This window comes from Nomascus leucogenys, chromosome 15 (genome assembly GCF_006542625.1).
Source record: "Nomascus leucogenys isolate Asia chromosome 15, Asia_NLE_v1, whole genome shotgun sequence".
NCBI classification, from domain to species: Eukaryota; Metazoa; Chordata; class Mammalia; order Primates; family Hylobatidae; genus Nomascus; species Nomascus leucogenys.
Genome location: NC_044395.1, coordinates 82,196,989 through 82,211,028, shown reverse-complemented (window position 1 = coordinate 82,211,028; position 14,040 = coordinate 82,196,989). Strand labels below are relative to the sequence as shown.

The following is a 14,040-nucleotide window of genomic DNA, read 5'->3' as shown; positions in this document are numbered from 1 at the left end:
AGCTCTTTGATTTTACATGTGAAAATTCTCTGTGAGGACTTTGTGTTGTTTCATGCTGTTTTGTAGGTGGCTACATTACATCCATGTGGCATTCTGTCCTTTTAGTTCTTAGCCAGGTTGAGAAGAGAGCATTTACCAGCAGCCCTTTTCCATCCTAAGAGTGGCAAAACTACTCCTCTTACTGATTCTTCACTCATCTTTCTCTTTACTCATCTCCATGCTAATTGTAAAACCAAATCAAACTAAGCACACAGACGAGGAAGTTGAAGGGTAGGAGAAGAACTAGAATTATACGTTGTTTAGAAACCAAAGGAGGCAACATGTTTGCTTCAGGGGGGTTATGAAGAGTTTAAGGTTACTGAAATGTCATCAATGGAAAGTAAATGTAGAGTTGTTCATCTGTGTGTGACATACCAAACACAAGTGGGATTATTAACATCAGATAGGAATTTTCTTTAACAAATTATTTAAATGATTTTACTAAGTGTACTTGAATTTTGAAAGGCTGAATATTGCAAGCAATGAATAAAACCAATAACTAGGGGGATAAGAGAACATGCTTCAGACTAAACATAAGTGGATTCTATATAGCTCAAATGGGACCATTTACTTAGACTTAAAATTAAAACAAATCAAATGAAAGATTTAGTGTAATCATGCCACAAGACATTCACAATTCATTTGCATTTTTCCTGTGGCACTATGAGTCTCAAGGCATCTAGCAAAACTATTCTAAGGCAAATAGACTTACTTAATGTTTATTGCTAATGATCAACATGACAAAATAACTCAGACAAGATAATGGCACAGATTTTCAGTGTGTAGCCTATAATTTATTTAGATCCCTTGTACAAAACTGACTGAAAAATATGTACTTTATTCATTCCATGAACAATCTGATAGAATTTGAGTATTGGCCAATATTAAGTGGAATGACTTTGCTACAGATGAAGTATAGCATTAAATGCAGAGAAATCTTGTTTTATTTTATTGTATTTTTTCCCTTTATGATGATTGTGCAAGAGTTCAAGAATATGCAATTCTCCATGTCAACTTTAATATTTACATAGGGACCCATGCTTGCCTATCTCTGTCTAACTTTTTCCCTGGTCTTGATTTTCTCCTTTATATTTTTCTGACTTCACATTACAAACCAGACTGTAAGCACTGATGCAATCACCCACTTACTGAGCAGAGAAAAGGACAAAGGACAAATCAAGAAGGCATGAGACACCATAATCAATTCTTCCTGGTCTGCCACTGATCACAGGCCCTGGTCTAAGGTAATGTTTCCCTCCAGCTATTTCTAATGTAAAAAAATAAGAATGTTCCAGTAGTTGCTATGGTTAAATATCCTCAGGTGCTTGGTGAAAATGCAGATTGGTGAAACCACCCCCTGATATTCCATCTAGTTTGGAGAGGTGGCCCAAGAATATATATTTTAATAAAAAATCCATGTAGTATCCTTGAAAAACCCATGCAAGGTTTGATAACACAGGCTTTGTGGGATACAACTGTGTTTTTTCTCAGTTCTAATAATTGCATAAGTTACTTACACTAGCTAAATTTTAGTTTGGTTACATATAAGAGTAATAATATCTAACTCTTTTGTTTAATCTTAAAATATTCATTTAAAAATCCTCACAATTACTGCATAATAAATTACATATCATTAGTAGTAGTATCCATGATTATTGACATTATCATTATTACCATTCTGTCCGCATTAATTCTGTGTATTCAGTTTAGGGAAATACAGCAGTTCTACAGGAAGCATTAAGAATCTTTAGTTTGTTTCTTTGTTTTTTTCATTTTAAAAAACCTACTTAAAATTAAATGTAGTGCAGTAAAGACATGTGTCCTAAGCTACCCTTAAGTTTCTTTGCTTTTAGCAAGAATTCTTTAGCTCTATGTGGTAATTCTCTTGTGCTGCTCAAAGGTAGTACATGACTCTTTCATATGTTTTTTTTAAGAAAAAACAGTTATTATTTGATATATTTTTATTTGTTGATAATGTCACAAAATATAGAAACAGTGGTGCAAATATTGTTCACTGACTTCCTTAATGAACAATTTTAGTTACCTTCTGACATGTTTTTAAAAGGATTAGACTGCCTCATAAATATACAGGCAGTGCAATGTAATAGGTTGGTCAGGGTGAGAAATAATAAATGGGCACATTAAAAAATGTTATCTAAATTCAGAAGCTTCTAAACATGAAGGAAAGGAAACAAGAACTTTGCTTATATCTCTGGCACCAGATGAAGACACCTCCCCCATCATGTAATAATAAGGATAATAAATACGACATCCTATTTCCATTTTTCTATGCTATGATATGAAACGCAGTAAGTGTGACATTCCAGAGCCAGAAAAAAAACACAATGCAGTGATTTTACCCTAACAAAACACATGGAAAAACAAACTGAAATATTCACTTTTACGTGTCATAAACCCCTTGTTTGCACTGACACATACATTGGCATTGAACATCAAATTTCACTTATACAAAAATAGAAGGACTTCTCCAATCAATAAGAGAGTTGGATTTTGCCAAATAGTGCCAAATGTAAACACAACATTTATTGCAAATAGAAAGTTGCACATAATGTAATCTTACTTACACTAATTGGCTTATAATATCAGGTCTATGAATGATAATGTTCCTAACAAACCAATATTAGAATAAAATCTCAAGCACACCAATAAACCTGCTGCTGGAGTTATTTAATGTGGTTTTACGCAAGGAGCATGTGCTGCTAATTTAGATTCCATTGACACAGCAGATTGTTATAATTCTAATAACTGTGTGTGATGCTACCCAATAGATGATAAGTGAGGCAGGTCAGTTCATCAGGCTTTATCTCTAATTAGCACTAAAAATGCACACTGAGCTATAGCCGAGAAAAGACTTGACCTTGCTAAATTAAACGCGTTGGAGAGAAGGCAAATGAAGCTCTGTTTTCAGAGAGAGGTAGCCTTTTAAGCAATGACAGAAAGGTACCCACTTTGGGAGAGCCACATCCACCATCACAATACAATGTATCAAGTCAACCCACAGTATTATTCCTAAAGAAAGAACTGTTATTCTTTCTGAATCAATCTTTCTACCAATCTTTCTCCCTATCCCCCATAAAACAAGCTAGATTACCTTTCTCGCAGTGGCTTCCTGTGAATCCAGATGGACAGACACATTTGTTAGGAGCCACACACGTTCCACCGTATCTGCAGCCCTCTTCACAGAAAGCTGTTGCAAGAGAACAAAGTATTTATCTTAGATAAAATGCAATAAATAAATTCATAGTAAACAGCAGGAGCATTGAAGCAATTCTTTCTTTGTTGCATAGGGAACACACATCTGTATTGATATATTTAAAAATTCCATACAGAAAAAGAAATAAACGTAATAATACCTATTTCACTGGTTTATATCAAATCAACTGAAATAACGGATGTAAAATGTTTATCACAGGGCTGGCATGTGCTAAATGGTAGCTAGTAGTAACCGCTATAACTCTTACTCTCATTTATACATTTGAAATCGAATAGAATAAATTGAGTAACTAGGAAGGGTAGGGTCAGGATGAAGGTAAAGGCCTTTTTAATGTTCACTATTTTGTAACCTAATCTTTTTCACTAAACATCTCTTATGACAATAAAAACTTTTATGTTCTTTAAAAAAGATTTCTGATAGTCGATATAGTTTAATATTTATAATATAAATGTAACTAATCATTTAAATTTGAATATATAAGCTGTTTCCAATATTTTGGTAATGAAAGCAATGCCTTGTCCTGATAGCTAAAATGCTTAGCACAACCTAAATCATTCCTTTATGAAAAATGCCTCAATGTGGAAATGCTGGTCCCAAGAGTATGGATTTTTAGGTTTTCTTGATAAGCATTGCAGAGCTATTCTTACTCCTTCACAGCGCTATCCTGTCAGCCTTCCCATACCAGGTTAGTTCCCCTTAGTACATACTTGCACAGCATAAAATAGCTCCATGAACCTCTCCATTGCAATAGTAAATACAATTGTAAATTTACATATAATTTATTACCATCTCCTGCTTTATCAACTGAACTGTAAGACCCATAAGAATAAGTAGCATAATTGTTTTTACTCACCACTGTATTGTAGCCTCAGTATCTATTCACATAGCAGATGCTCAAAACTGATTTGTTAAATGAATTAATCTACATTTTACAGGTTGTTCTGATAGTAAAACTCCAGTTCTAACAATTCTGCAACTCTTCCATCCAGTTAATTTAATATCAAACCTTGCTGGATAACCAAGAATTTAGTGTACTAAAAGTGCAAAATTTCTCATTAATGAAGATATTGCAACTGTTAACCCTGAGTTTATTTTATTCACAAGAAAGATAGGTGAGCAAATGTTTGAAATTTTAATTGTAGTTTGAAAAAGCCACCCTAGAAAAATGTCATGGTTATATTTTGCCATGATCACTCAAAATTAATACGAGTTTAACTTCAAAACCCACATGATGTGTTCAGAAAGTTGAACACTATTCCAAATATGTAGAACCCCTCACAATATTGTTGTCTTCCACATCATTTAATACCCCTTGAATTTAACATTTCATAGCTTCAGCAATTAATTTCAACTTCCTTTGCCTCTGCCAAAGGATAGTGTGTACCTTAGAATTCAAATATCATCTCCTATTTCTAGCATCTTAGAACAGTTCGCCTATGCAAAAGAAAAAAAAAAGACAGTACCTGCCATGGTAAGTTCATCACAGAAACCGAAATATATAAAATACACATGGACAGATGTATGCAAAACCTCTTGTCCCAAAAATTATACCCCGTGGACTCTGGTAACTGACATTTCAAAGAACAGTAAAGTGTTTTTGCAAGCTAAAAATAACAGATGGAAAGCCAGTAAGAAAAAGTTTTAAGTAGCACCAAAAGAAGGCAGGGGCTTGAAAAGAGAAGGCTCAGCTTGGGTTTCTTTAGTGCAGAGTTGAAACAGCACTTCATCTAAGTTTTGCAGACCTGGTTAGCAGACTTGATGCTGTTTCATGGTAGGTATATGCGTTTGATTTACTCAGTCCTTAAGTAGAAATGATGATACAGTGGAGGGTTTTATGAGGAGAGCACGAGATGTCTGTGATGTTCTAAGGATGTGCAGATATTAGAATAAACAGAGTAGTATGATGATTAAATGAGTTAACATTTACAAAGAACTTAAAATGGTGTTCGGCACATAGTGTTATATAAGTATCCTGTTAAATACAATTAGCTGATAACAGAATTGTTATGACTGTGAAACACGGTCATGGACCAGGAACAAATTGTCTAATATCCAGACAATATAAACCCAATGTTAGAATACAATCTAATCATCATCATACAAGGTGTTCAGCTTCACCAAGATGGGCTTAAGACATCCCTTTTTATTTATGCTTGATTTGCTTCCTAACAAGGGTAGTTTTCATTCTTTTCATGGAGGTATCTGATAGGTGTATTGTTCTTATTACAGAAATGGTGAACTTGAGGCTCTGAAATCAAGTGTCCTAAGGCTGCATAGGTAGAAAGTAGCAGAGACAAGATTCAAGTAAAGACATCTTTGCCTTCGAAATCTTACCCCTTCCTTATTTGTTACAGTGTGGGTTAATCTACAACCCGGTGTTCACAAAGGCAGGTTTATTTTATTTTTAAAATAGTTCCATAAGGGCTAAGGGAACTGACTAAAAATTTAAAGAAAAAAAAAATGCCTAAATTGCACATGTTGCATTAAAGGATAGGGATGAAGTGCTATTTAAGTTTATGTACCTATATCTAATTTCTATTTTTGCCTGAGACTAGTCACATTTCTCCCAATCTAGGCACACATTATTTTTAATGATATTTATCTGAAATAACCAAGAAATCATTCCCTAGTTGAACCTTAGACAATATACCAAAGTAATTTCAAAACAAAGCAAATAAAGAAGGGATATGTCATCAAAAACATAAAATACTTTGTGGAAATTCAAGCTTTCTTTGAACATGTAATAAAATATCAGAAGATACTGATGTATCTTAGTCTAAAGATTGTGCATGGATTATTCATATATGGACAGGCTCTTCTTGATTGACTATGAACTCAGCATTTCAATGAAAAGGACTCTGATATGCAGAGGACTGGTAATTTGCACAGCATTATTTAGTTGATGGCCTAAGCAAAACAAGGAGCTGGGTCACCGCTACATTGTCTTTCCAGTTTGTGAGGAGATGGGCTGGCAGAAATTATATGGTCCTAATTCTGGCTCTATATTTATTAACTGTATGAACTACAGCAAGTCATTCCACTCATCTGTGCTTCAGTTTTCTCAAGAAAAAAGCAGCTGAGGATAATAACAACACTCATGCTGGGGGGATTAAATTAAGTTACCAATGTAGACCCACCCAGCATAAGGCACAGCCAATGGATTGTGCTCACGAACTGGATGTGATTGTTGTTATTTATCACCAGGACTCTGCTTTTCCAGATAACGATACAGTTATGAACCAGTTTATGTTCTAGATTCTAAAGATGCAGCAGTAAGAAGGCAAAGATCCCTGTGTCACGGAGCTTATTCTTTAGTGAGGACTCCTCGTCACTCCTTCTTTAACTTAGTGCCCTTTGTAACATCACGTGGTTTGCAATGAAACTTAGAATCATAGCTCCTTTGAAAACTCAGAGAAACTCAGGTACCATGGATATGTGACTTCGTATGTTGGTTCTTCTTGAACTGCTACCCAGATTCTGGTGTGGCAAAAATAGATTGTGTGTGTGTGGGTGTGGGTGTGGGTGGGTGTGTGTGTGCGTGTAGTAAGATAAACCTGAACTGTTATTATATAGTGCCATTTGTTATTAACTTACTGCCCTGGAGGAGATGTTAGATTGGATCAACTGTAAAATGGTATGCTTCTAATATTGAAAGAACTCTTTTCATTGTGCAAGAAAATAAAATCACAAAACTCATATTTGAGAGAGGTTCAATCCACAGAAAAAGTACTTTTTTATATTAAAATATAAAATATTCTCAGCATGTAAAATAAAATATGGGTATTAAGGGGAACAAAACGAGAAGGTGGGTTTGCAGATGCCAGGTTTGTGGATATCCAGTACCATCAACATGTACTCATTTCAACAAAAGCAGTTCTACACTAATAAAAAGTAATAGCCCTTCACTTTCTAAACGTGTTCTCATAATCTTCTTAAAGTTTAATGGCATATATTTAGTTCCTAGGGACACCCTGAAATCCTGAAACAGTAAGTAAACATACAAATTTCAACACCATCTGTTAAAAGGTAAACCTTTTCTTCCTTCCTAGTTTCCTTGAGGAAGAATTTTCCTTGAGGCAGCATTTTCCTGAAGCTAATTTCTGACCTCTGCCTGCTGACTTTGCTCATTCTACCCTGTGGAGGTGGAGGGATTTATTTTGTTGGTAAATTTGGGAAAGATAGATATCAGGATGATGCTGCTCAAGTGGGAGAGGCAGGAGGATGGGCTGGGAAGCTCTGTGTGACTCGAAGCAGACAATTGTTGCATTTCCAGCTTTATTTTGGGTAGCATGTTAGTAGGTATGAATTATATTATTAAAAATAACTGTTTAAATAAATAAAAGCTGGCCACTATAGACAGTGATTACAAGGTGTCAGGAACCAAAGATTATAATTAATTTGACCATGTCTGCCTAAGATCCAAAATGGGAAGGAAATCATTAAAATCTGGTCATGTTTGGCAAAGGACCATGCCCGCCATTCTTCTTTCTTGAGAATGAGCTGACTTCAGACATGATCAGTTTTCCTTACTTCTATAATGACTCTTTCCTCTCTGGCACTCAGTGGATAAGTCGGCCTTCTTCTGTGTTCATTTTTAGCAAGCCAGCTCAGTTTACAGACAGAAACTCATTTCTCCCACCCAGCTCTGTTAATAATAAAGGTGATATCATCACCTTTACATTTGCTTTTTGGTTTCATTCCTCACCTTGTTCAGAGCATATTTATCAAAAGTCCCTCAAACATTTTTGGTTGTCACAAGATGGAGAGAGGAACAATGTGGTCCTATTACTTGGTGAGTCGAGACCACGAATGTTTAAACATCCTACAATGCACGGGACAGCCCTATATGAAAAAGAATGATCTGGCCCAAAATGTCAATAGTGGTGAGGTTGAGAAATTCTGCCCCAACTTTACACAATTAAGTTTATGAAGTGTCTTCAGGAGCAAAATTTTATTATTTTAATCCTGTTTTCCGTTCTTCCCCCCTCTACCTCTCCCCCAAAATAGTTTAAAATATTGAGGAAAGATAAGAGTAAAAATCAGTAACATGGCCAGTTGAATATAAAAACAAACATCCAGATGTCTACAATACTTGCTTTTCATATTATCATCATGTTCTAAAGCACAGAGTATATTACGAAATCTAATTATTTACTTCAAAAATCACTTTCCACACTATCAGTTACTATATACGTTTGTATCAGCAGTTCCAGTAGCCATTTCCACTCTCCTTTCAACAGTAATCATAATAATAATGACAACAATACTAATGGTAAATTGAAAACTTATTAAATGCCAGGCACTGCAGTAAAGCCTGATATCGTAATTCCATTTCATCCTTACAGTAACACTGTCGATTAATCATATTATACTCATTGTCAGATGACAAAGCTGGCTTAGATAAGCTAAACAAGTTATCGAGGTTTGCACCACTGCACAGTGGCATCCTGGGTTTTGAGCCCAGAGTCTTAACCACATCACTAAGCTTTCTCCATTTAGGGCTCTACCACCTACTATGTGCAGATAACGTACTAGGCATTGGGAAGTCTACAATTAGTCATGAAAATTGTCCCCATCCCCAAGAATCTCATAGTGGAATAGCAGAGAGAAAGGCATATAAAACCAAGCATAATAAAATGTGATAAATGCTACTGCAGTAGCACGAACACAGTGTTGAAAGAACAAAGAGGAGAAAATGATTAACTATGCCTGGTGGACTGATGCAAAGCTGCGCAACACAGCTAGCATTTGAGATGGGCCTGGAAGAATGAATGGGCTTTTCGCCAGGTGGAGAAGTACAGGAAAAGGGACATTTCAGGTCAAAGTTTTGTCCTGAGGAAAGGCACTTAATAGAAGAAAATGAAAAGGTGTTTATAACTCACACTGAGGTGAGAGGCTGAATATTTAAAAAGAATGCAGTAAGCCATTCAGAGAAGCAGGGGCATTTTAGAATCTGTGAACCATCCCCTTCAACTTCTCATCTCCCTGCTACCTCTTGGATTTGTTGGTTACCTTAAGGCACAATCATTTACCACCTACATATCTGCATATGCACTTTTGCCCTGTCTATTATTTGAGTTAGTCAGTTTAAGACTATGCATTGCTAACTTTACAATAAAAGAATATGAAATAAAATTTTTATTAAAGACCTTTATATGCACATATACACAGAAACATAAAATGTATTCTTAGTATATATAATGCATTCTGATATTTTCTACTCTACTCTATTCTATATCATTTATAAAGTGCAGCTACGATCCAATGACTTGTTTTTGCAATCCACTAAAACTGAAGTTTAAAAACCACTTGTTTACCCTTTTAGTCCATAGCATTTTATGACAGGACAGGGGAATTAATTTTTTTTTTTTTTTTTTTTTTTTTTTGAGACAGAGTCTCGCTGTGTCACCCAGGCTGGAGTGCAGTGGTGCGATCCAGGCTCACTGCAACCTCTGCCTCACAGGTTCACGCCATTCTTCTGCTTCAGCCTCCTGAGTAGCTAGGATTACAGGCACCCGCCACCACGCCTGGCTAATTTTTTTGTATTTTTAGTAGAGATGGGGTTTCACCATGTTAGCCAGGATGGTCTCGATCTCCTGCCCTCATGATCCACCCACCTCGGCCTCCCAAAGTGCTGGGATTACAGGCATGAGCCACCATGCCTGGCCTGAAGTCTTTTACATTACTCCTGAAATCTTCAAATTGAGATGTTGCTCTTAGTTCTAGAAATATTTATATAAGAAAATGTCTACAAGTGCTATCTTCCATGAATGTAGGTATAACAGAGACAATATGGCTTCTATGGGTGAAAATATTTATTATCCAGGCCTCTGCAGAAAATCTCTACTACAGAGGATAAATTAGATGGGAGAGGCATGGGTTGAGGAGACAGATACTACATTCCTCTGCATTTCATTTTTGGCCAGTGTATATGCTTCTCTAACCAGACTGTGAGATTCTTAGGGACTAAGATCACATTTTTTGCAATTCTGAATTCCTGTATATCATCTTGAACCTGTGTGATAATAAACACATATTTGTTATTGAAGTAAATTTATTATATAAGAGAAAATAAAAATTTTGAGAGGATAGTCTTATAGTAACTATATCATAATATTTGAGATAAACATTTAAAGTCAGATCAATCCAGCTTAAAAAAATTTATCAAGAGATTCTGGGGAAGATGGCAGATAGGAGACAAATCTAACATGTAGCTCCCATATGGATGGACAGAACAGCATTTGGAGACTCACACCGTGATCTTTTTCTTCCACGAACCACTGCAGGAACATACCAGGAAAACTGAAGGAATTCACTAATCCTTTGAAAGAAGCAAATTCTGTGAAACAGGTGAAAAACTGTGAGTGCCCAAAATGTGAAAGGGGGAAAAACCTACCTCTGAACACACATCTCCACTTGGCAATCTGAAAATCCAGATCACCAAAGAAGGATTTAACCTTACCTAGAGATTAAATGGGTTTAGGGAGTCGCAAGAAATTTGAAAGTACAAGTAGCACAAGAAATACCTTGAACATACTCCCAGCCTCCACCTTGAGCCCCAGGAAGCCATCCCTTGACTATATCTCACAGGGGACCTTGGGGCAGGCAGCCAGTGGAATTGGGAAAGGGTTTTGGGGCAAAGGAAGCTCCCACCTGAAATTGGAAGTGGTTTTCACTGGGTACAAATTTTCTTGAGTGAAGTCTGGGAGATGGGTGGGAGCATCTGTAGATAGGAGCTTTCTCAGAAGAGTAGCTCATGGCCTGGGGCAAAGCCTGAGCAGAGCACTGTGGGAGTGAGACTGACCTCGCCAACTGTATGGGAGCTGGGTAAGGCCTCTCTCTATCCCCCACTTCCCTGATGAACCATATAACACAGCAGAGGTGGCCAAGATCCCCTCTGAAACATAATCCCATTGGCCTGAGGACCACTCCCCCATTCCCCACTGTGGCTGCAGCAAGCCCCACCCAAGGAAAGTCTGAGCCCAGACTTGCCTCAGCCTGCCCCCACCTGATAATATTTATCTACCCACCCTGTTAGCCTAACACAAAAGACAATCTCTTGGGAGTTTTATGGCCCATCCCATTGCCTGAGAAACCAAAATACTTACCCTGGCCATCTTAGGGCAAGCTTAGAGCCCCCTACTACTACTGCAGCTAATTCTCTCTTGAAAGTACCACCTCTTGGCTGGAGGCCAACCAACTCCATTATAGCAATTCAGGACAGAATAACTGATCTCAGAAAGAAAAAGACAACACCTAATTCCACTGCCCACAACATCTTGGCTAACCAGAAGTCATAAGGGTGTCTATGTGACAACTTCACTGCTAGTATAACCAGCATTCAAGAAAGCCAGCACACTAAACATATCCACAACCAAGGACCCTCATAGAGTCTACTTCACTTCCCTGTTACATCTAACAGAGTAGGTGCTGGTATCCATGGCTGGAAGATTTGAAGACAGATTATGTCACAGGACTTTTGCAGACCCCTTCTAGCACCAGCCTGGAGCATGGTAGCTCTGCTGGGTGGTTAGACCCAAAAGAGCCATAACAATTACTGTAGTCCAGCTCTAAGGAAGTCCCATCTCTGGGGAAAGTGGGAGAGCATTATATCAGGGGATCATCCTGTGGGACAAGAGAATGTGAACAGCAGGCCTTGAGTTTCAGACCTCTCCACTGAATTAGTCCACTCAAATGAAAAAAAAAAAAGAAAAGGAAAATAATTCTGGTAATATGACAAAACAGGGTTCTATAACAGTTCTCCAAAATCACACCAGTTCCTAGCAATGGAGCCAAACCCAGAAGAAATCTCTGAATTCCTAGATAAAGAATTTGAAAGGTTGATTATTAAGGTACTCAGAGAAATACCAGAGAAAGGTGAAAACCAACTTAAAGAAATTAAAAAACAGTACAGGATATGGGTGAAAAATTCCCCAGATAAATAGATATCATAAAGGAAAAACAATCACAACTTCTGGAAATGAAAGGCATACTTAGAGAAATACAAAATGCAGTGGAAACATTCAACAATAGACTAGAACAAGTAGAAGAAAGAGCTTCAGAGCTAAAAGGCAAGGCTTTCAAATTAACCCACTAAGACAAAGACAAAGAAAAAAGAATCAAAAACATGAACGAAGCCTCCAAGAAATGTGGGATTATGTTAAATGGCCAAACATAAGGATAGTCGGTGTTCCTGAAAAAGAAGAGAAATCTAAAAGTTTGGAAAACTTATTTGAGAGAATAATAGAGGAAAACTTCCCTGGTCTTACTAGAGATCTAGACATCCAAATATGATAAGCTCAAAGAACAACCTGGAAAATTCATCACAAAAAGGCCATCACCTAGGCATGCAGTCATTAGGTTATCTAATGTCAAGACAAAGGAAAGAATCTTAAGAGCTGTGAGACAAAAGTATCAGTTAACCTATAAAGGAAAATCTATCAGATTCATAGCAGATGTCTCAGCAGAAACCTCACAAGCAAGAAGGGATTGGGGTCTCACCTTCAGTTTCCTAAAACTAAAAAAAAAAAAAAAAAAAAAAAAAAGTATCTAGCAAAGCTAAGTTTCATAAATGAAGGAGAGATAAAGCATTTTTAAGACAAACAAAGGCTGACAGAATTCACCACTACCAAGCCAGCACTACAAGAAATGGTAAAAGGAGTTCTAAATCTTGAAAAAAAACTTCAAAATATACAAAAAAAGAAACTCCTTAAAGCATACATTTCACAGGACTTGTAAAAGAATAACACAGTGGGGGAAAAAGAACAAGGTATAAAGGCAACAACTAGCATGAGGAATAGAACAGTACCTCACATCTCAATATTAACATTGAATGTAAATGGCGTAAACGCCCCACTTAAAAAAATGCAGAATGGCAGAATGGATAGAAGTCCACCAAACAAGTATCTGCTGTCTTCAAGAGACTCACCTAACACATAAAGACTTAAGGGAATGGAGCAGATAAAGATATTCTGTGCAAATGGACACCAAAAGTGAGCAGGAGTAGCTATTCTTATGTCAGACAAAACAGACTTTAAAGCAATAACAATTAAAACAAAGAGGAACATTACATAAAGATAAAAGGATCAAACAGGGAAATATATATGCACCTAATACTGGAGCTCCCAAATTTACAAAACAATTACTACTAGACCTAAGAAATAAGGTAGGTGGCAACTTAATAATAGTGGGAAACTTTAATACCCCACTAACAGCACTAGACAGATTATCAAGATGGAAAGTCAACAAAGAGAAAATAGACTTAAACTATACCCTAGAACAAATGGACTTAACAGATATTTACAGAGCATTCTACCCAACAACTGTATAATATACATTCTTTTCTTCAATACATGAAACATTGTCTAAGATAGACCATATGATAGACCACAAAACAAGTTTCAATACATTTTTAAAAATTGAAATTATATCAAGTATCCTCTCAGACCACAGTGGAATAAAACTGGAAGTCAACTCCAAAGGAAGCCCCAAAACTATACAAATACATAGAAATTAAATAATCTGCTCTTGAATTATCTTTGAGTCAACAAAGAAATCAAGATGGAAATTTAAATTTTTTTTGAGTTGAATGATAATAGTGACACAACATAACAGAATCTCTAGGATATAGCAAAAGCAATGCTAAGAGTAAAGTTCACAGCATTAAATGCCTACATCAAAAAGTCTGAAAGAGCACAAGTAGATAATCTAAGATCACACTTCAAGGAACTAGAGAAACAAGAAGAAAACCAAGCCAAAATGCAGCA

At 36.5% G+C, this 14,040-nt stretch overlaps 1 protein-coding gene across 2 annotated transcripts in view; it reads right to left on the bottom strand.

The window, feature by feature from the left end:
- Window positions 1-14,040, bottom strand: part of NELL1 (neural EGFL like 1) — a 915,720-nt gene that overhangs the window by 205,077 nt on the left and 696,603 nt on the right. For both annotated transcript variants that reach the window (XM_030829406.1, XM_030829407.1), the window contains exon 15: window positions 3,152-3,247. In XM_030829406.1, the coding sequence (XP_030685266.1) occupies window positions 3,152-3,247 (96 nt within the window). The remainder of the gene's footprint in view (window positions 1-3,151; window positions 3,248-14,040) is intronic.